The sequence below is a fragment of the Hibiscus syriacus genome, unplaced genomic scaffold (assembly GCF_006381635.1).
Source record: "Hibiscus syriacus cultivar Baekdansim isolate YM2019G1 unplaced genomic scaffold, ASM638163v2 tig00117056_pilon, whole genome shotgun sequence".
NCBI lineage: Eukaryota > Viridiplantae > Streptophyta > Magnoliopsida > Malvales > Malvaceae > Hibiscus > Hibiscus syriacus.
This window is the reverse complement of record NW_024063539.1, coordinates 6,096,174-6,118,679: the sequence shown is the minus strand read 5'-3', so window position 1 is coordinate 6,118,679 and position 22,506 is coordinate 6,096,174. Positions and strand designations below refer to the sequence as shown.

General features: G+C 35.5%; 3 protein-coding genes, 2 long non-coding RNA genes, 1 other non-coding gene and 1 pseudogene across 7 annotated transcripts; 6 read left to right on the top strand and 1 right to left on the bottom strand.

The window, feature by feature from the left end:
• Nucleotides 1–3,835: 3,835 nt before the first annotated feature.
• LOC120198456 (heavy metal-associated isoprenylated plant protein 41-like) lies at nucleotides 3,836–5,965 on the top strand. The gene is made up of 3 exons (XM_039199802.1): nucleotides 3,836–4,047; nucleotides 4,193–4,391; nucleotides 4,972–5,965. The coding sequence occupies exons 1-3, from the start codon at nucleotides 3,846–3,848 to the stop codon at nucleotides 5,963–5,965; spliced, it is 1,395 nt and encodes a 464-aa protein (XP_039055733.1). The 5' UTR covers nucleotides 3,836–3,845.
• A 782-nt stretch (nucleotides 5,966–6,747) lies between these two features.
• LOC120197821 lies at nucleotides 6,748–8,079 on the top strand. The gene is made up of 3 exons (XR_005523318.1): nucleotides 6,748–6,842; nucleotides 7,737–7,845; nucleotides 8,022–8,079. It is a non-coding gene; the product is annotated as an uncharacterized LOC120197821 (long non-coding RNA).
• A 152-nt stretch (nucleotides 8,080–8,231) lies between these two features.
• LOC120197819 lies at nucleotides 8,232–9,616 on the top strand. Of its 2 annotated transcripts, none has more exons than XR_005523316.1 (4): nucleotides 8,232–8,364; nucleotides 8,454–8,560; nucleotides 9,219–9,284; nucleotides 9,367–9,616. It is a non-coding gene; the product is annotated as an uncharacterized LOC120197819 (long non-coding RNA). The 2 variants fall into 2 exon arrangements; XR_005523317.1 differs by having other exon boundaries at nucleotides 8,454–8,567; nucleotides 9,225–9,284.
• A 2,439-nt stretch (nucleotides 9,617–12,055) lies between these two features.
• On the top strand, nucleotides 12,056–16,520 carry LOC120198455. The gene is made up of 11 exons (XM_039199801.1): nucleotides 12,056–12,251; nucleotides 12,418–12,468; nucleotides 13,370–13,500; nucleotides 13,797–13,919; nucleotides 14,044–14,114; nucleotides 14,555–14,721; nucleotides 15,071–15,124; nucleotides 15,622–15,731; nucleotides 16,080–16,193; nucleotides 16,283–16,408; nucleotides 16,493–16,520. Exons 1-11 carry the CDS (start codon nucleotides 12,075–12,077, stop codon nucleotides 16,518–16,520), a joined length of 1,152 nt encoding a protein of 383 aa, XP_039055732.1. The 5' UTR covers nucleotides 12,056–12,074.
• A 1,836-nt stretch (nucleotides 16,521–18,356) lies between these two features.
• Nucleotides 18,357–19,463, top strand: LOC120197945 (flavonol synthase/flavanone 3-hydroxylase-like). The gene is made up of 2 exons (XM_039199345.1): nucleotides 18,357–18,765; nucleotides 18,850–19,463. Exons 1-2 carry the CDS (start codon nucleotides 18,410–18,412, stop codon nucleotides 19,439–19,441), a joined length of 948 nt encoding a protein of 315 aa, XP_039055276.1. The 5' UTR covers nucleotides 18,357–18,409; the 3' UTR covers nucleotides 19,442–19,463.
• A 192-nt stretch (nucleotides 19,464–19,655) lies between these two features.
• Nucleotides 19,656–19,727, bottom strand: TRNAM-CAU. Its single transcript has one exon. It is a non-coding gene; the product is annotated as a tRNA-Met (tRNA).
• A 540-nt stretch (nucleotides 19,728–20,267) lies between these two features.
• LOC120198454 lies at nucleotides 20,268–21,314 on the top strand (annotated as a pseudogene).
• Nucleotides 21,315–22,506: the final 1,192 nt, after the last annotated feature.

Genomic DNA, 22,506 nt, shown 5'->3' with positions numbered 1-22,506 from the left:
TTGATCCACAAGAAAACTCACCTTTAGCTTGGCTCTCCCACGTATGAAGAAGAAGAAAGGAGAAGAGAACTCTAGATGTTTCTCATTTCCCACGTTTATATCACCTTTAAAAGAAAGATAAAAAAAATCTTTCTGGTCAAATGACCATTTAACCCTTAACTTCTTTTAATAATTACTAGATAACCTTCATCATATATTTCCAATAATCATTAAATTATTTCATTCTTATACGTTAATCACCAAATTCTGAAACTTTTCAATTTAGTCACTAACCCGGTATTGCGGATGTTACAGGAATAGACAAAGCTCTACACCGAACACACTCAGAATTTCTGGTATAGTTGGATAAACAATTACGGACAGAACTCGACACTGTACTAGACCAGGAGGAGAGTCTGTGGAGACAAAAAGCACGGACAAAATGGATACTGGAAGGGGATCGAAACACTGCATTCTATCATGCCTTAACAATAACAAGAAGAAGAGCAAACAAAATCGAAACCTTAAAACGCGAAGATGGCAGTTGGAGTACTGAACAAGAAGAACTTAGAGAAATGGCAAACCAATTTTATACCAAACTATTCTCAAGCAATGAGGATCCTAAATACAATTATGAAATAAGAGGCAAGTTCAAAAAAATAGAAGAGCATGAAAAAGAAAGCCTTACATGAGAAGTAACCAACGAGGAAATCAAGGAAACTATTTTTGGAATGGGACCACTTAAGCCACCTGGAATAGATGGAATCCATGCGTTATTTTATCAGAAAAATTGGAGCTTAGTTGGGAATTCAGTTTGCATGATGATCCGAAAAATATTCACAGAAGGAATAATGCCATAACAACTCAATCAGACAATACTGATACTTTTACCAAAAGTAGCTAAACCAGAAAAAATGCACCAGTTCCGACCGATCAGCCTTTGTTCAGTGCTATATAAAACAGTCACAAAAATCATAGTTAATTGTCTGAAGCCCCTGTTACCAGAATGGATATCAGATAACCAAACCAGTTTTGTTCCGGGTAGAAGCATCATTGATAATATCATAATAACCCAAGAGGTAATACATTCTATGAGAAGGAAATCTGGAAAAAAAGGCTGGATGGCAATAAAAATCGACTTGGAAAAAGCATATGATAGACTGGAATGGAGTTTCATAGATGATACATTACGAGACCTAGGTATCCCAGATGCTCTATGTAATCTTATTTACCACTGTGTTTCGACAGCTTCGACACAAATATCGTGGAATGGATCATTGACAGACGCTTTTAAACCATCAAGGGGGATAAGACAAGGCGACCCATTGTCTCCTTATATTTTCGTTCTATGTATGGAGAGACTATCACAAGCAATTAAAATAGAAATCGAAAAAGGACGATGGAAACCATTCCAAACATCAAGAAGCAGCCCAAAGATATCCCATCTATTTTTTGCAGATGACATGATTCTATTCGCAGAAGCCTCCTTAGACCAACTCAATATCATCAGAACAGTTCTAGAAAGATTCTGTGAAGTCTCGGGACACAAAGTAAGCATTGCAAAGACAACAATTTTCTTCTCTAATAATGTACAAACAGCACTGCGAAATCAGATAAGCACATCATTTGGATTTACTATGGTTGATGATCTAGGGAAATATTTAGGAGTACCAATATTACACTCCCGAGCCACCTCGAAATACTATTATTACTTGGTACAAATGGTTCAAACTAAATTAAGCGTATGGAAGGCAAAAACATTGTCACTAGCTGGTCGAATTACACTTGCAAAAGCTGTTTTGGCAGCCATCCCAACTTACACCATGCAGACAGCAGTATTACCCAAAATAATTTGTAGAGAACTGGAAAAAATCATCAGACAATTTGTATGGGGTAAAATAGATGGAAAAGGAGGGTTGCCATTAGTAAAATGGGAGGAAGTATGCCAAAAAATATCGGATGGAGGTCTTGGATTTAGAAAGATAAAAGAGCAAAATGAAGCATTTATAATGAAAGTGGCGTTTAATCTAATAGCAAAAAAAGACGCATTGTGGGTTCGTGTTTTCAAGGCGAAATACAAATGCAAAGATGAGATACCGACTAACATTAGAAGCCAAAACTGCTCCAAACTATGGAAATGGATAAGCATGGTATGGGAGGATGTCCGAAGCAACATAACCAGAATAATAGGAAATGGGGTACATACCGATTTTTGGAGAGACCACTGGATTGCAGAAATAGGGCCATTAATAAATTTGGTCAATCAACGAGACCATAATCAGGTGGGAAAAGCAACCATAAAAAGCATGATTGATGAAAATGGTAATTGGAACTGGAGGCAGATTGAACACCTTCTACCACTGCATATACTTCTGAGACTGGCAGCGATTAAAGGACCTCACACAACTGCAAAAAACGATAGAATTGGATGGTTAAAGAGAGAGGATCATCAATTCTCTGTCAAAACAGCATATGAAGTTAGAATAAAACAAAGGGAATATACTCAAGAACCTATATGGAAGGTAATTCACGCATACAAAGGAACACAAAAGCTGAAAACATTCCTATGGCTAGTTTGCAAAGGTAAAATTCTGACAAATGCAGAAAGACTTCGACGACATCTTACAATTGATGGTAATTGCCCAATCTGTGTGACACAAACAGAGGATATTAACCATATTTTTCGACACTGCATTACCGTGACCCCTATTTGGACAACACTGGTGAAAAACGAGAGATTACAGAACTTCCTAACAATGGACATAAAGAATTGGGTTGAAGTGAATTTAACAAGACCAAGCATGTTTGCTAAAGAAAGTAAAGATTGGGAAATCCTATTCGGATCGGTATTATGGAACATATGGATCATGAGGAATTCGATTGTCTTCAACAATCCTATGGAAGATAACACAAGAATATTAGAACGAAGCCGTAGAATGACAAACTCAATAAATAATGCAAATAGAGAAAGAGACCAGGCAAACAAATCACAGCCAATTGAATTGGTTGGTCCAACAGTTTGGCTACCTCCATCAGAGGGATGGGAAAAACTTAATACAGATGCAGCCCGTAGAAATACAGATGGTAAAGCAGCATGTGGAGGAGTAATCAGAGATTTGAATGGAAAATGGAGGATCGGCTTCAAAAAAATCATAGGAATATGTTCTACAATGGAAGCATAATTATGGGGAGTATATACATGGCTAAGATGTGCATGGGAACAAGGAATCCAACAACTCATAGTTGAAGTAGATAGCCTCGAAGCAATACAGACACTGAAGAATAGCACAAACAAAGAATGAAATATTACCATAATACCGTACATAAGGGAACTGATAAACCGGGATTGGAACGTCAGATTGCAACATGTCCGAAGAGAAGGGAATAAAATTGCTGATAAACTAGCAAGAAGCGTCAATTTCGAAGATAGCCAAACCAGAATCTTACAGGAGCCTCCTGCTGATATAAGCCAACTCGTGATTGAAGAATGCAATTAGGTTTAAGTAATTAGGTAGTTTTCATTTTCTTACCAAAAAAAAAAAGAATAACATTCATTTTTATCAATGAAACCGCTCAATAAATTATTATTGTCATTTATTTAAATGAAAATATTTTAATATTTTCTAAATTATATTATATCAGAATTATCATGAATGAAGGTTCTTTTCAAATTTATCTTTCCTTTTTCCTTTTTTTTTTGAGGATACTTTTCTTTTTCCTGTGATTTCCTCTTTACCGTCTGTAACAACTTTGAAAACAAGGAAACACGGCCGTTCAACTTCCGGGGTAACTTAAAGAGTGATCGCCTTACTCAGTCAGCGTTTCTGATATTTTTCTTCACACAAAAAAGTGGCCTTTGAAGTCCAATGGCAACCAGAGAGCCAAGAAACGAAATGCTCAGAGCTGAAAACGGAAAAATAGACGAAGAAGAAGGGAAATGGATCACTCACTATTCATCAAACCATCAAATACTGTTAGTTGGTGAAGGCGATTTCTCTTTCTCTTTGTGTTTGGCCAATGCCTTTGCCTCTGCTTCCAACATTTATGCTTCTTCTCTAGACTCCTATGGTATATAAACAAAACAAAAACCCAGCTTTCGTATTATGTGGCAAAACCCAAAGTTTTGATTTGCGCTTTGCTACTAATTCTGAAATATTGACAAACGGTTTGACTAATTTTGCTATGTCATTTTATTGTTGTTGTGGTTAAATAGATGATTTGAAGAAGAAATACAAGAACGCAGTGTCAAATTTGGGAAATCTTGAGAAGCTAGGGGCATCATTGCTCTTTGAAGTGGATGCAACCAAAATGAAGCATCATATTGTCTTAGCCAATCAAAAGTTTGATCGAATCATCTTCAATTTCCCACATGCTGGCTTTCATGGAAGGGAAGATAATGCTCGTATGATTCGGTAAATTTCCTCTTTGCGTTTAGTTCTCGTATTGATATGTCATGTTTCTAGATGTGTGTTTAGTGTATGGTGATATATGCTCATGCATGACAATCTTCTTACCTGTTCATATCATCAATGTCTTTGCTATCTTAGTTATATCAAATTTCTTTTAGAAGTTCACATTAATTGGTAGAGCAAATTTACCTGAATTGGAGTGTTGAATAAGGTGGTGCTATCAGCTATGTGCGTTGAATTCGGGTTTGTATATAAGTTTTATAATTTCAGCCCTTAAAAATTTTATAAGTTCCGCTCACTAACGTAAAATCATGCGACCGTCCATGCCTATGTGTCATTTTCACTTTTCATCCTTGATGGGACTAAGGGAAACCTCGTAAGTATCTTTTTCTGTAATTTGTCAAGGATCAACATTATAGTCCAAAACTGAGATGTGATGTTGATTGAGTGTTTTTTTATGCTTCATAATTGGGTTTCTTTTAAATTAGATCTTGATGCTTGTATTTAAGAATCAAGAGATCTTATGAAATTATTCAGTTTTCCCTTTGGTTTCAACAATGTGTTTTTCGTTGTACTAAGACAGGATGCATAAGAACCTTGTACAAGGTTTCTTTAGGAGTGCAAGCGGCATGCTTCGAGCTAATGGTGAAATCCATGTAAACCACAAAACCAGCACTCCATTTTGCCTGTGGGATCTTGAGGAATTAGCTTCCGGAAGCTCTCTGGTGTTGATTCAGCTTGTGGATTTCAATATCAAAGATTACCCTAGTTATCAAAATAAGAGAGGGGATGGTTCGAGATGTGATGCGCCCTTTCCTCTCGGTGAGTGCAGTACCTTCAAATTCGGTCTTCTCCCTCGATCTACGAAAGTGTATAAAGCAACCTCAAGACTGCGTTCAATGCGTAAAAGGTTTCGGCTCTTTCAAACCATTCAAATGCCAATGCAGCCGCAGCCAACTTCTGATTTCAACTGTCCTCAGAGGAATCATACTGTGGATCACATCCCACTGCATGTTGAGTTGCCCTCTACCACCTCCAATAGGAATCAATATTCCGAGGTCTTAGATAGAAACTTAAATGGTTTGATACGAAAATATGAACGGAATCGTTATGGTGTGGCATATCCTGAAAGATTGGGGTATGATTTTGATACCATTCCAATGCCAATGCAGCTGCAACCAACTTGTGATTTCAACTATGTTCAGAGGAATCATATTGTGAATCACATCTCACTGCATGATGGGCTGCCCTCTACAATTCCCAATGGGAATCGATACTCCGAGGTTTCCGACAGAAATTTAAATGAATTGGTCCGAAAATATGAACGGAATAGTTATGGTGTGGTATATCCTGAAAGATTGGGGTTTGATTTTGATGCAAGATATGAACGGAGGCGTGGTCCTGACAGACAAATGGTAGAGTTGCCAAGAACCTCAAATGGCAACTTAAATTACAAGCACGAGCATGAACATGAGCTTCGCCGGATCGACAATTTGAGGCCATATCTGCGCGAGGCATTAGCATGTCAAGCCTACCAGCTGAATGCGCCTAATAGATGGGGTATTCGCCGTTTATAAATATCGGAATCTTTTGGGTTTTTGTTTGTGCCAGGTACAGTGCGCAGCGGCATAAAATGCTTCGGACCATGTAAAAGTCGGATACGCCTAGGCTTCCTCTGAAACTAACTATATTTTGTCTATGGAAGTAGCTTAACCAACGACATCTTTGGTTTGGTTTGGTTTGTTTTGCTTTACCCGTGATGTTTAGTGCCTCTCTCTCTCTTGATTCTTATAATAGAGGTTTAAATTTTAGGGTAAACTATGTATTTAATCACCTATTTATTCATGTGGTTTCGTTTTGGTCATCTAACAACTTTTTATTCAAAAACGTACCAAGCATTATGTTTTTGTTTCGTTTTAGTCATCTGTTATTAAAAAATAAACAATATTGTTGATGTGATAATTTTTTCGATTATGATATGATATTATTTTATAGTGATATGTTAACATCACTGTTAATTTTTTAACGATGTTGATCAAAATGGAACAGAAATATAAATTAGGTGTGATTATAAAAAAATAATTAGATAATCAAAACGAAATAAAAAAAAAATAAGTAGATGACTAAATATGTAACTTAATAGTAACTTTTATATAATTCTCTATAATATATAGTCCCATTGATAAACCTACCCATAAAAATAATATTAATATATCCAAAAAAAATTAATTTAGTTAAAATATATTCAACAAAAACAGAAATATCTACGGTTTTAAAAAACTAAAATATATTCAACAAAATCTAGTGAAAATAATATATTTCAATATCTACGGTTTAAGTCTATTGTTTTTCAGTTGAAAACGTAGTAGATTATTTTGGTCTTTAGGTTTATTTCTCCCGCATTTCTTTTTACTTGGCGCCACCGCTAGCAGCACGGTGTTCTTCCATTCAACGGTACAGCAGCTTCTCCAGTTTCCTTTTTCATTTTCTGTTCAATGTCCTCTCCTTCCAGAGATCTCTTTTTTTTTAGTTTCTTATTGGTTCATGCTTTTCCCTGTTTAGTATTGCGAACGTTTCCTGATTGCGACTTATTTTTAATGGGTTTAGTGCATTCTAATAATTTAGATCTGACCACCCATGCCCTAATTAGTTATTTGTTGTTTGATCCAGGAATTGTCTAGTTCAGTTGATAAAGCACAAGATTCTTAACCTTGTGTCGTGGGATCAAGTACAGAATAATTCGTAACAGAGGTCTTCTACCTGCTCTCAACCTCGCGTTGGGCAGCCTAATACCCTACCTCCCTTTAGCCTATTACACATGGGAATAAGGTCAACTAATTTTGTTTGATCCAAGAATTGTTTACTGTGGCTTTGACTAAAGTAAGTATTCAGAAATGTCGTTTTCCGCCATTCGTGTTATTGAATATTTGTCCCCCGCCTCTTCTTTTTGAATAATAATGGAAATCTAAAAATTTGTTGAAAATTAAACCAGGAATAGTATACGGAGAATTCTAGTGAAAATTAGAAATGCAATGGAGAATAGATTTTTGTCCTTATTTGGTTTGCAATTTAGCTTTCCTTCTGATAAAACTATAGCAGAAGCAGAAAAACTCTTGATGGTGTTTCATATTTCATTAATAAAAGAAGCAACTAGTTAAACTTATTTTGGTTCGTGGATTTGTCCTATCTTTGAATTCAGCCGATAAATGCAGTCACTTGTGTAGGGTCTGTGCTTATATTATGGTTTCTTTTCTAAATAATGAATTCTTAATCTATTCAATAATGCTTGTAGTTTAGTTCTTAAAAACAAATTATCTGGCAGTTGAAATGACGTAGTTCTTAAAAAAGGAGTTGAATAAGGCAAAATTAGCAAAGATGCAGCGGAGAGTGTCGGCATCGGGGAGGCCTTCTGGTACAGATGGCTCAGATTACTCGTATCAGATGGTTGTTGATTTCTGTATGTTCTATCTACCTCTCATTATTCTATTTCTTTTTTTAGATTTAAAATTACTGTATCTGTCATCTTATCAATCAATGACTTTGTTTCTTCTTCCTCCTAATTTGCAACAACTTAATCAGCATCTTTATTTCTCCTATTAGAAACTATTTACCTTATTTGATATTAAGCTGTAGGATATCAGAAAGTAGCTCGTACAAAGTCTATTCTGTCTTCACTTTTTTTAGTTCAGGTATGCTACTGTTACATTTTATAGAAAATCTTCTATATGCTTTTCTTACTTTGGGGTACACTCTAGTGTTAAAGAAAGTAAAAACCACAATTTTCTTATCCTTTAGAAGTATCAATCTGTCTATGCTTTTATTCACCTTTATAGCATTCTTTCATTGCACGCTATCACACTTTTGTTAGGCCTACTTTTACTACTTTTTCAATCAGCATCAGAGGATTTGGCTTCCCGGGGACTTGAAATTGCAACTACTGCTGGTGGTCTCATTTCATTGATAATAGGAGCATTAGGTTTCTTGCTAACTCCCATGTTTTTGTATAATTATTTTTGAGGTTGGCATTTCTTTAGCTTAATGCTAGATCTTTGTTGTTTGTTTAAGGTCGGAAGCGCAGCCGAGTGAATTTGTTGAGATTTTTTATGGTCATGTCATCTATTGTTTTCTCCTTCTTGATATATTGTGCCATTCGGAAGTATTCAGGATTCATGGTAAGGAGTTTAGTTTCTTCTTTTTGGGGTAAAAATGTCTTTGTTTTTCACATTCTTATTTTTAACAAAAAAGTAAATTTCAGAGTAAATTTATTTTGTTAGCATTGATTATCACATTTTTCTATATCTCCAGAAAATTGGGAGGTAAAATTGGATATTACTGAGAGACTCGTCTCTGACACACCACAGTCCAAGTAACATAGGGTAGATACTAGATAATAGTGTCAGAAAAGTGAAGATTGAGAATGAAGAAACAAATCAATGGGATTTCATAAATAAATAATTTCATTAATACCAAACAAAAATAGATATAATTGTTTTAGTAGCTGTTGGAAGTCATTCCATCCCTTATCTGAGGTCCTTGAACATTTTCATTTTAGACTGTAGTTAATCAGTATTCAGGATGTAAAGAACGCAATCCAGATTTCTGAAAAGCGTCTTATTGGTCGCTAAATATTGAATGATTGTTGAATTCAGCAAATATTTAGATGATATAGCATGTCCTTTTTTTCTACTAATAATTATTGTGTTGAATTCGTAGAATTATCTCTATTTATGTTACTTTTAGTTGAATAGAGGATCAATATCTGTTCTGATATTCTAAGAGAATGAATCCTATCATGATCTTTGGTTTTTTTTTTTACTTCTTTTGCAAAAGGTGCAGAAAGCTCAAGTTACTGGGAAATAGTTTTGGAGCTTCCTGAGATTTCCCTTGCTGTTGTCGGTAAGTTTTGATCGTTTTGGTATTATGCTTTTCTGAAGTTTATGACGCTAATCAATGGCTATCTTTGCAATTTCTTTTGTAGGTCTAGTGTTTCATCTATTTATCATTGGCTACACGCTTCATCTCATTGCTAACATGTCTGTCCCTAAGAGAGCTTCATAGCTTTATAAATTTAGCTGTCTTGGATCCCTACACCTGCGTTATTGCCTTAAACTTCATTATGTATTCTACTTCCGACACCCACAAAGCACTCATAACTGTGAAATTGTTGGTAGGATGATTTGGTTTCATTTTTATGAATTAAGCAAAGGAAGCTTAGTCTTTTGGATTCTCGTCCATAGCTTATTTCTACAGTTTCCTTCACGGTTATCAATTTGTAAGGAGTAATTCTAAATTGGGGGTGAATGAGTCACTTGTGCTGGCATGCAAGCTACTCAAGTTTGACTCGAAAGAAGTTTGAATTTGATTCGGTAATTGTTCAGGTCGAGCAGCTTGAGTTATCAGACAACCAAACCTCAAGCATCTTAATACCTGATCCGAATAAAACTAATCGAGTTTTATTTTCAATATATTTTATATCTTTGAATTGCTTTGAAATATGTAACATAAATTATTGAAGACTTTATTTTTATTTATAAATATTTAAATTTGGTTGTTGCGTAAGGTTTTTGAATTTTATTATTTACAGCTTAAAAATCATCATTTAGTAAGTTTAATTAATATAAAATTTGTATATGCAAAAGCTTGATTTGTGCTCGTGCTTGAATAGTAAATTGAGATTAATTTACCATATTGACAACTTTGGTTGGACATAGAGAGTACGTTTTACTTGAATCTTTACACATTTTTTTAATTTTAATTTTAAATTTATACTAATTTTTATTTATTTTATAACAAATTATTTTAGAACATGTGTAATAAATGAAATTTTCCTTGCATTAATACCTATACAACCAAACATAACACCAATGACAAAAATTACAAATCAAAAGCATCCACCTTTTTAGCAAATTAAGGGTAATATAATATATAGCCGGTATAATAAACAATTCAAAGTTTCTAGACTTTTAAATTAGGGGATAATGTAATTTTTTTAAAATAAGATAATGCATTCATTAGCCGAAAATTGCATCGGTAACAACAACATCCGAAATATATGGAAGATAACTACATACAAAATACAACGAAAAGGATGCGATCGTAGCAAGATCATTAATTGCATCAATAGCCACCCAGTGGATATTATAACGTGGGATTGTGGGTTAGAATCTATTACGCGTCGAGCTTTATCAAGAAAGAAATGAAGCATCAAAAAGTCATTGTGAGGATTCTTCAATTGACGAACAACAATAGCGGAATCGCTTTTGATAATGACTTGTGTAAAATTCAACTCAACCGTCATGCGAAAGTCATAAGAAATAGCAAGCATAGATAAACCATAATCAGCTAGAACTGCTACAAATTTAAACGTGTTTGAATATATATTTTTTAGATATTATAATAACAATCATATCAATTAAGTTGATATTTAGTCAATAAAATCAAAATTTTTATCAAGGGACAAGATGAAGTTGTAAACGTTTGGGAGGTTAAAGTGTACTTTTTTTATTGGATTAATTTATAATTACAAAATTTTGAAGGTATTATACGACTTTTTATTTATTTATTTTAGGGTCAAGATCACTGTCTATCCCTTTTGAAGATCACTTCTTTATAGGAATTTTTTTCTTTATTCTTATAGAATTCTTATTAGATTCTTTAAAGGTTATAAGTTCGAATCATGACATTGTGAATATAAAAAAAATTGAGAGTATCGTCCTATAATAAACACTTATGATATGGGTTTTAAAAATGCTTAATCTTTCGCATACAAGAAGGAGAAACACATTTTACTTATTTTTATATATTTTAAATTTCATTGTATATAAATTGTTAATATTTGTTTTTTCGATTAGAAGAAAAGAAAAGTCTGAGTCTCAGTGAGACTATTCTAAGGCCATATAGACACCCGATACCACGAGTATCCTCATATACTATCAACTTCTCGCGAGGTGCAACATAAAGCTGTAATGTTTGTTAATTCAACGCATATAGATGGCTTAACGAATGATTTCCATGTCAACGTATAAAAAAATAAAATGAAGGATTATCACAGAAAACATCATTGGAAGCTGACAGAGAGCGTGAAGAATGACAAGTGTCATGGTATGCTGCGATGGAGTTCCATTTGGCCAACGCCGCCTTCTTTCTTCTTCTTTAATCTTCACCCTTAAAAAATGGTAAGTGAAATTTCAGAAACCAACGCCGTTAACAATGGCATGCCCTCCATCTTTCATTTGTTTTCTTAATTCCCCACTTCACCCATTTCCATCCATTTTACCCTTCTTTTCTTTGTTTCCACCTTTACACTTTCTTAACCCTTCCAAGAATTACCTTCATTTCTTCTCGATATCTTCCATATAATTCATTCAGGTATTGTTCATCCTTTGTATTTCTGCGTTTTAACATCAAGATTTTGAATTTAATATGCTTTCATTTTCAGTCATTCGTTTAACTGGAATCTGTTGATATCGATAATCCTGTGTTATCTGTTGGATGCAAAAAAAAATAAAAAATTAATTGTAATAACTTCATGGTTTGACTTTCTCTCAACATAGAGTAAATGCATTTTCCATTGTCCGTTTCGTTGTTTACCGTCTGATATTTAATATAAATGTTGGAGCATTAATCAAACCCGATTCTATTCTTATAGATAGATGGCATAAGAAAGAATTGAGCATTCCTGTGAGGATGAGTGTCAGTTTCAAATATTGGGATGATTGTGCTGATCCCGAGGACTTGGAAGCAATGTGGAACCACCCTGATGTGAGAACCGAGTGGGAAGATGCTGGAGAGACTAAAGGGTTAAGAGTTCACTTATTAAGGGATCCTGATGGACAGCCTTATTTGACACAAACAGAGATGAGGGTAGCTTACTTGAATGGCATATCATGCTGTTATCGAAAGATTGAGTAGTTTGTCCTTTTCGGATAGACGATGAGAACTTCATAAAGTTCCTTAATCTTGACGAATATTTTTCCTAAAGCTTGTATGGTTGAGAAGTTATAAATTCTTTTGCTTCTTGTTCTTTCAGGCTGTGGCTGAAATCGTTACACGTAGACAATTCGATTCACAGGTAGATCCGGTATGTCACCTATAACCCGAATTTTGTTCTGGTGAAGCATTCCTTGTCAGATTGTAGTTCTGGTGAGGAGGTTATGTTTAATATTAGGTGTCTGAAATAATTGTTTGATTTTAGTTTCACATCTACTCTCACCTTGTCATTAAATGAACTATTCTTTTACACTAGGAGCGGAAAAGGTAAAAAAAAAAAAGGCACAACTTTGCATAAAAAACATGAGGACTGATAACGTTTGAAGTATTAGACCGTGTTATTCCAGGTAGAAATATAACCAAGGTGCAATTTAGTTTTAATTTAGTATAGCATAGTGATTTAAATCGTTATATTTTCAGCCTTTACTTATTCTTCTTATATTATTGTCGAGAAGTCCCGAAAACCAGAACTTTAAAATAGTAATGGAAAGCTCTTGTTATTTTAAATTTTCTTAATGACAAGGCAGTTTTAAGACGCCTTAGAAAAAAATTGAAGAAAATATCCATGTCCGACACTCATAAACATTAAGTGAAGGAAAAGTAATCTCTCTTTGAAGCGAAGCAGAGGGGAGTATGCACAGAAAAGTTCGATAACTCACTTTCTAAGAAAATCCTGTATGCAAATAAGGAGAAAAACCATGCACTCAATGAAAACTAAGTGAAGGAAAAGGAACAATTTTTCTGTGAATTATCAGTATATCCCTGTATTACATTTTTTTTTGCACTAGGTATGTCATGTACCCATTTACTCGGGGTATACCACCTGGGTTTTTCACTTAATCTAAACTGTCCATATAAATCAACTAAATGGAAACTATGGTGAATCCATATTTTACTAGTTACTACAGGCTATCCTGCTCAAAAACCAACCCTAATAAAATTTCAATTTTTTTTTCTTCTTTTGGATAAGTAAAATTTTCACTATTGTGCAGGAGATGATTTGTGCTATTGCGGAACTAGAAAGTGACAGACAGCCTCTTGCAGCACGATATGATAAGAAAAACAATCTGATTACAATAGGACTCATTCAATTAGACCCTAAAGTAGCTGAGTGGATTGTCAGGTAGAATTTTATGTTTGTTCCTCTACGAGTGCATTCTAACTAAGCCAACCCTAATAAAGTTGAAGTTTATTCTGGCAGGGAACAAAATTATTTATTATTTCCAGTCGATGAAGATCCAGATATTCTATACAGGCCTTTCGTAAATGTTTATTTTGGAGCATCTTACCTAAAATGGTTATCGAACTTTGAGGGCAAGTGAGTTAACAGTAATCGATTTGTATCCATCTCGACATTCTTTTATGAGATCATAGAATAATATTGTATTTTTTTTTCTCTCATCAATGTTGAATTTGCAGAGTTAGGACTGAAGAGTTTGTCGTCAGAGCATATAGAGGTGGTAGTGCAAGAAAAGCAAATCATAAATCAACCCTGCCTCTTTGGAAGGGTTATCTGCTAGTGAAAGAACGTTTTCAATCAAGGTTTCTATAATCCCTCTTATAAATTCTCCATTTAGTTATGATACTTTTCCAAGGGATGCATACAGGTTTCTCAGGTATTTGATTTAAAATTAACTATTGTATTGTTTGAAACATTATTGTGCAGAAAACATTTTGATGGTCCTTTGCATATTGAAGTACCAACTTCGCCAACTTCACCAGCTTCACCGTCTAAGGGTTATTCTTTGCTCATTTAATTGTAGTTTTTTTATTCTACTTTTAGTCATTATTATCAGTCTATTTGTAATCAAATTTTATTTCATCATATCTAGTAATGCAAACCTTTTTTTTACTGAAATAAAAGCAAGGCAAAGTGAAGCCACCTCTATGTCTCTGTTTTACCAATTAATTGTTAGATTTTATGCTCTTTTTAGCATGAAATGTGAGTTTAATTTAAACAACTCAAGTAGTGAAATGGTAACTATATAGTCTCTTTTAAAATTAGTAAAAATAACAGGCATGGATAATCTACTAAATCTAATCTTTGACTCGGTGAAAAAAACGGAGCACACAAAATCTCATCAAGTGGCCTTTCCCTCTTTGAACATTATACTCTACTTCTGTGTAGTTCATGTCTATATTGCTAGCTTAGATGATATGCTATGGTGGATCTGCAGGCGATGACCTATATTGGGACATTAGAGTTTCCTCTGAAGACATGGAACTGATGTGGAATCATCTTGATGTCTTCAAGGAATGGACTAAATCTAAGGAAATTAGGGGAAATGTGCGGTTTTCCTGTGATAGAGAGAAGAGACCTTATCTTTCTCGAGTAGAACTGAGGGTATGAATCCACAGAAAACTAATATCCTGAAATAACTATTTTCTCTTTCTCCTTTTCCGACATCTTGTCAAGAGTGCAGGTAAAGTATCATTACCTTTCCAGTGTTAGATAAGTATTTGTTTTTGTGCCAAAGGGCATATAATGCCGGATCTTAAGGGTCAACAGTGTAAGTGCCAAAGTGGTTGCCTGTTAAACTAGTTTTATAATTATTCCTCAACAGTTCCATATGCTTGTTACAGAATGTTGCTTTGATATAGCCAGAAATGTTCTGCCATTTTGCTGTTCATCTTTCTAATTACCAAGCTAAAGTGTTGCTTTTAAAATTCTTGACATGGAGCTCCTAATGCAGGCAATTGCAGAAATAATTGTTTCCAAGTACTTCAGTACGAGGGGAATAAATCCTGTAAGTACATAAGAAATAGGAAAATGTTACCAGGCAGTTAATTATATATGTTTTTCCCTTTGCGAATGATTGTTTCATGTAAATTTCAACACTTTTAGCATGTACCATTTGTTTTATGAACCTAATTAAAGTGTACACAAGCTAGGCTTCACAATCAAACTGTAGGGCTAGAATTTGTGATTAGTCTGTATGAGCATGCTCTTGGTGTCCCCAAAAATATGAAGGAAAAATAAGAATATAATCTTATATAAGTGCACAGTGGTATATTAATTGGTAATTTCTTATTTCAAATGCATTGGTAATGATGAATAAATGTGTCAACTATTGCATATAATGCAAAGTTCTTGTAAATAATATATTAACTAAGAGTGCCCTGCATTGTCTTTGGTTCAGCCTTTTGAATACACTTCATATATTTGAGTGTCATAAATAAGGTTTCTAAGTTGTAGGAAGGTGAAGGAACTAACTTTTATCCCGACACTTAACGTTTTGTACAGGCAGTACTTTGTGCTCTGGCCGATATTGTTAGCAATCGCTTTATAGACGGGAACGAATCATCAACTGGACTAATGGGAATTGACTACTCTACTGCTTTCTGGCTTTACACGTGAGTGAAAATATGAGAAACTGAGTTTCTTTGCTATGAAAAAATGTGTGCAGAAGAACTTAAACCCATAGTATACGTCCATTCTACCTTTTCTAGCTCGAAGTTATTTCGTGCAAGAAATGTGTGACCTTGGGTTCAAATGAAGTTATTTTGTGCAACTTGGAGGCATTATGATGCTTATACCTAAACTTTACCGTACATTTACGATCTAATACCGTGATTTTTCGCACGATTATTGGCTTCTTAACATAGAACTTAGCTTATTTCCTTATTTTGCCTTTTCTTTAGCATTTTTTAATTTTATAGCAATGAGCAAATATTTCTGAAACTCCTAACTTGTCTGTGAAGAGAGATGCGCTATAGGGCTTATCGAGTTGATTATGTAGGAGATCTGACGAATCCGTTTGCGTCCATGTATTTTGGAGCGGCGTATTTGGCTTGGTTATCAGAGTATGAAGGAAGGTAGGTTAAACTCTATAAATATCATTTAATGTCTGCTTTGTTTCCATAACCTAACAGGACCTGTGGCATCTCTGATTGTGGCAAAGCAGGGGAAGGAGTCTGCAATTCATCTTTGAGGCTTACGTTTATGGTCCAAAAAGTGTACATCTTGAAGAGACGTGTCCGAAGTGGCTTAAATTTGAGCAAATTTTGACCCGTTATGAACGAACAATAAGGTACGTACCATATCTTGTATGCATTTACTAAAAATGCAGTCATATGTTCCCTCAAGTGACTAATCGTTGGTCTGCCTTCTTCAGCCGTCAAGGGAGCTGCAACATCATTTAACCTGTGATAAATATCATCTGAACCAACTTTTTAGATGGTTGGACCGATCAATGAAGTTGTGTGGAATGCATATGGTGCTGTTGCGATAAAAGATGGGTTATTTTCATTCATGAGTAAGCATTTCTTTAACCTGTATGTGTGTGTATTGAACAAAGTGTATTGCATGTACCATGTACTAATAGAACAATTAACTAATAGAGCCTTGTTCATTTTAAGGCATAGATTTGTTTTGAGTATTGAACCCGAGTATTAAATTCATATGTAATTTTTTTCTTCATTTTAAGAATTTTTTTTGATACACAGACTGTGGAATATAAGTCTAATGATAATCAAACTCAACTTCTTGAGAATAACTTTTGCTACAAGACGAACTTTATGCCAAGCTAAGAGACTGAGAGGAAGAATGAGAAGGAACTGAATTTTGACGTTGAAGGAAGAAGATACGGAAAAAATTTCATCAGAGGATTATTATACATCCGCCAAAGGTCTCCGCTATATCATTTCCGCGCTTTAATGCTTCCTGAGAACCCTTCCACAGTCATGGTCTCGAGAGAACATTTCCAGAGAAAGAGCCTCCAGAGTCTTACACCTCGAGAAACAAGAACTTTCGACATGATATCTGATAGGCCCATGTGATTTATTAGAATCAAATCTAGACTTAGTCTGCTAACCTACAAATGAAAATAATAACCTTATGATTGATATTTGACACCCACAGTTAAAAACATTATAAAAGCTCTTGAATAAGACACAGAAAGGATGAAATCACCTCATCATCATTTATCTCTTTTCTACCTCACGATGGAAACAGAATAAAAGTTGGAATTTATGATTGCTATGGACGGTCGAATATTTTTTTTAACAGTTGGAGCATGTAATAATTGATGAAGAACTAAAGGAGAGCATTCATTATTGAAACTGGTGCAGCATATTGTGGAACCTTGAGTCTCAAAAAAATACTGAAGCAGATTGAGAAAACATTCAAAGGTTGAGTAACTGGTAGTGTAGATTCATTGTAATAGCAATGGTTAACAAATGAATTGTTTTTGTTGTTTCTAGAAACACCATAAAATGACTGATCGATATGATAGTAACACCTATGGACCAAATGTCCAGTTTTCTCGTACAACTGACAATGAGGGCGTGATCAGCCTCCATAACCACGACCAGTCTTGACCTTTATCGGTCACTAGAATCAATTATTGACCGGAAATTTCACGCTTTGATACCATGCCAAAAGTCCCAATAAAATAAAGAAATGGTATGCAAGAACTTTAAAGAAGTTGAAGCAAGAAGATGAAGAACATAAAACTATACAGAACTTATCTTTTTATTCAAAATGATTACTATGTGTCTCTTATACAAAAGCTAATCCTCTATTATGTACAAGAGTTTAGTTGTGACTATAGAGTATTGGCTATCAACAGAATAGCTAAAGGTTATAACAAATTAACTGAAGGATAATTGGAGTAGTTGCAGGTATGTGAGCTAACTACAGTATGGTATTTAGCAGTGAAAGAAGATAATATTAATTAAACCTAGAAATGTCTGGTACTGCTTTGGAGTAACGTAAATCAAGCATAAAAATACTTGAACTTAGTGCCATCACCGTACATCCACTTTGGCAAGAGATTGTCTCTTTCTTTTGTTATATTTATATATCGTGAAGGCATTTGAAAGAGAATCTTGTTATCCATTTTGTTGAAGGAAAAAGGCATCTAATCAACTAGCAACAAGACACAACTTGAAGAAAAAAACAACTGAAGTGGGTGGGTGGTTGATTTTGGAATGACTTGCATCCTAATATTTTATATACAAAACATCCCCACAGTTCATCAATGCAAAAGAAAAGGCTTGAATCGATCTAGCTAGTCGGAATAACATTGGTTATGGCTGAGGCCCTGATTCCCACCGTTGATCTCTCACCGTTTTTCAGCGAAGATGACGTGGATGGCAAGAAAAAGGCCATGGAAATCATTACAAAAGCCTGTTCAGAGCACGGCTTCTTCCAAATCGTGAACCATGGTGTGCCCGTAGACTTGCTGCAACGTGCCCTGGAACTTTCCAGGATTTTCTTCGACTATCAGTCCGAAGAGAAACTGAAAAGCAGTGCACCGTCGGATGCGCCTATCCGTACCGGATACAACACTCGGCCTCAACAATCGCCCGACAAGAATGAGTATCTTTTGATGTTTCCACCGGGATCTAGCTTCAACGTTTTCCCTCAAAACCCTCCTCAATTCAAGTATGTTTTTTTCTTCTATATTTATGGACTAAAAACAAAAAATGTTCCATCAACTTGACAAATTTGATTCACTGTGTTTGGTAGACAAGTACTGGAAGGTGTATTCTCCAAGTTGACAAAAACGGCCGCACTTGTGGAGAGGATCGTGAATCAGTGCTTGGGTCTCCCCACAAACTTCCTCAGAGAATTCAACCATGACAGGAGCTGGGATTTCATGGTGGCACTCCGTTACTTCCCCGCCACAGAATCTGAGAACAACGGCTTAACACAACACGAAGATGGCAATTGCTTGAGCTTCGTGTTCCAGGACGATGCAGGTGGTCTACAAGTTCGCATGGACGGGGAATGGATCCCTGTAATCCCAACAAAAGGCACAATAGTCGTCAACTTAGGCGATGTTATTCAGGTATTAAGCAACAAAAAATTCAAGAGCGCGACCCACAGAGTGGTGAGGCCTAAAGGAAGAAGTCGATACTCTTTGGCCTTCTTCCATAACTTGCAGGGAGACAAATGGGTTGAACCATTGCCACATTTCACCAAAGGCATGGGCAAACCTCCCAAATACAGAGGTTTTCGATTTAGTGAGTATCAGCAATTGAGGGTGAGGAACAAGACTCATCCTCCCACTAGACCTGAAGATCAAATCGGAATCACCCATTATGAAATTACTTCTTAAATGGAACATCATCATTAATGCGTTATCCATTTTCTTATCTGTAATCGTTTTCAATTTGCTTTGCGTGACGATAAAAAAACTCGAAATAGTTCAAAGTCGAGAGGCTTGTAGTGATCCCAGATTCCCAGTGTGAGTGTTCTTAAATGCATGCAAGACTTTCCGTCGTGCTACGAACCATGCCATTTCAAGAAAGCTGACGATAAAAATTTCAAATTATCAGAGCCAGGTTTCGATCCTGGGACCTGTGGGTTATGGGCCCACCACGCTTCCGCTGCGCCACTCTGATTTGTTGCTTTGGTATAGAAAATTAAGTTAATATCAATTATTTTTTACTGAGAACTCACCACGCTCTTTTAGTGTGTTCTTCAAATGCATCTTAGCTGTAAGTAGTTCTCGACGACTATTGGTAGAAAGAGATATTTATGTAGACCTTAGAAAGATCCAACGAGGCCTGTGCAAAGCTTTTACTGCTGTTTTAATAGCACATAATGCATAAAAAGACAAGCTCCACATAGACCTATAAGTCTATAACAAATAGAAAGGTGTCAGTACAAAGACAGAATAAAGTATAAAGCCATGCAAATTAAAGTAGTGTATAAGATCATATTATTACAAGGTGGTACCACGAGTCATACCCGATTCGAGAATTTAACAATTGAGTGATTAAAATTTTTCGAATGACCAAATCAATAGCATCCTAAATCCTAGTTACTATTAGGGTAATTTACCCAAATAGACATACTAAAAACAAATAGCACTTGCTGGTATATATAATTATCGCTAGACTATTGGTCTATGCTAATTTCAATTATGTGTTGTGTAAAATATGAGTTATGGTTTGGAGGTGTAATTGAGATAACTGGAATTCAATAGGAAAGAGATCTGCATTAACTTGAAATTTGAGAAGAAAAAAAGTTTGAGTTTGTTAGATTAGGTTCAATCAAATTTGTTTATTTTATAAAAAAATAATTAATTTTTATATTTAATTTTAAACTCAGTTATTAATAATCAAATTTGAATTTGAGGTTTTTTTGGGATAGAATTATTAAATTTATTAAAAAGAGAAAATATTCAAAATTATAAAAAGTTACGACTATTATTGTAAAGTCATGATATCAAAAACAACCCCTAAAGTTTATTAAAATTATCATTTTGATCTCTATTCTTTTTTTCTTTTTTGAACATTTTACCCCCTAATATTTAACATTAGAATAAAAAACTCCCGATATAGATAAAATCGTTAGCTAACACACTATTAATACTCCAACCATTTTAAGATGGATGAAACTTATATCTCATTAGACATCATTCACTGTGTTTGGTAGACAAGTGCCAGAAGATGTATTCTCCAAGTTGACAAAAACGGCCGCACTTGTGGAGAGAGTCGTGAATCAGTGCTTGGGTCTCCCCCAAAAACTTCCTCAAAGAATTCAACCATGACAAGAGCTGGGATTTCATGGTGGCTCTCCGTTACTTCCCCGCCACCAATTCCTATAACAACGGCTTAACACAACACGAAGATGGCAATTGCTTCAGCTTCGTGTTCCAGGATGATGCAGGTGGTCTGCAAGTTCGCAAGGACGGGGAATGGATCCCTGTTATCCCTACAAAAGGCACATTAGTCGTCAACTTATGCGATGTTATTCAGGTATTGAGCAACAACAAATTCAAGAGCGCGACTCATGGAGTGGTGAGGCCTAAACAGAAGTCGATACTCTTTTGCCTTCTTCCATAACTTGCAGGGAGACAAATGGGTTGAACCATTGCCACATTTCACCAAAGACATGGGCAAATCACCCAGCAATACAAGACTCATCCTCCCGCTAGACCTGAAGATCAAATAGGAATAATCCATTATGAAATTACTTCTTAAATGGAACATTATCATCATTAATGTGTTATCCATTTTCTTGTCTGTAATCGTTTTCAATTTGCATTGTGTGCTGGTAATCCTGATTGGGGAAGGATAACAACTAGATGGTTGTGGTGTGAGACTAGTAGTAGGAAGGACAAAGTTGAATGGCAGAGGCTTGTGTGGTTTTCTACGAATGTTCCTAAGCATTCTATTATTGCATGGATGGCAATACTTAACAGACTTCCTACTGCTTATAGGTTGATAAAAATGGGAATTCATGTGGATGAGGGGTGCCGGATATGTGATGGAGGAGGGAAGGAGTCTCGAGATCACATATTTTTTTAGTGTGGTTTTTCTCGAGAGATTTGGGAGTCTATTTTGAGACTCTGCAGTGTGTACGGACTTGGGAGAAGCTGGGGTGAGCTGACTGGGCCATTTCTCGGTTTTAAGGGAAGTCACTCTTGGTGTATATTCTGCGTGTGGCCTGGTGTGCCTACATATATTGTATATGTGAAGAAAGAAATTATAGGCAGTTTAGGGGAGTTAAAAGGCATTGTTTGAATCAAGGTGTATAGCAAAACCATTAGTTCTGATGCTGTAAATCAGAGTCTTTGTCTTGCTTGGGGGCTGTAGTTTTCATTTGTTGGCGATATAGTTGTTCTTTGTAGCAGGTTTAACTGCTTGGGGGCTGTAGTTTTCTTTTGTTGATGATGTAGTTGTTCTTTGTAGCAGGTTTTGACTGCTTCTTGGATAATAAAAACACTCAATTTATCCCCAAAAAAAATTGCATTGTGTGGCAATAAAAAAACTTGAAGAAGTTGCGAGTCGAGAGGCTTAACATTGCGTAGGGATCCCAGCGTGTATGTTTCTGATTGCATGCAAGACTTTCCATCTTGCTAGGAACCATGCCACTTAGTTGGCTATGATGCAAGTACAAGCTTATCAAGTTGCTTAATTTGCCGATTTCTCTTGGGATACTACAAATAAAGGTTGCTGTGATCGAAGGATTTGAGATAAACATCAGGTGTATCAACTTTCCGCAGTTGGCCAAAGAAGAGAGAAAGCTCTATCCTTAGGTTGTTAGATGATTGCGCTGTGCTAAGTAGTAAAATTTTTAGAAACAGTTAGAGAAGAAATCAACCTCCACATATCAGAGCCAGGTTTCGATCCTGGGACCTGTGGGTTATGGGCACACCAAGCTTCCGCTGCG

Coding starts and splice junctions, on each gene's coding strand:
- LOC120198456 (XM_039199802.1), top strand. CDS start 3,846: ATGGCAACCAGAGAGCCAAGAAACGAAATGCTCAGAGCTGAAAACGGA. Junction 4,048..4,192: donor TTCTTCTCTAGACTCCTATG/GTATATAAACAA, acceptor GTGGTTAAATAG/ATGATTTGAAGAAGAAATAC. Junction 4,392..4,971: donor GATAATGCTCGTATGATTCG/GTAAATTTCCTC, acceptor GTACTAAGACAG/GATGCATAAGAACCTTGTAC.
- LOC120198455 (XM_039199801.1), top strand. CDS start 12,075: ATGAGTGTCAGTTTCAAATATTGGGATGATTGTGCTGATCCCGAGGAC. Junction 15,732..16,079: donor ACTGCTTTCTGGCTTTACAC/GTGAGTGAAAAT, acceptor TTGTCTGTGAAG/AGAGATGCGCTATAGGGCTT. Junction 16,409..16,492: donor CGTTATGAACGAACAATAAG/GTACGTACCATA, acceptor TGCCTTCTTCAG/CCGTCAAGGGAGCTGCAACA.
- LOC120197945 (XM_039199345.1), top strand. CDS start 18,410: ATGGCTGAGGCCCTGATTCCCACCGTTGATCTCTCACCGTTTTTCAGC. Junction 18,766..18,849: donor CAAAACCCTCCTCAATTCAA/GTATGTTTTTTT, acceptor TGTGTTTGGTAG/ACAAGTACTGGAAGGTGTAT.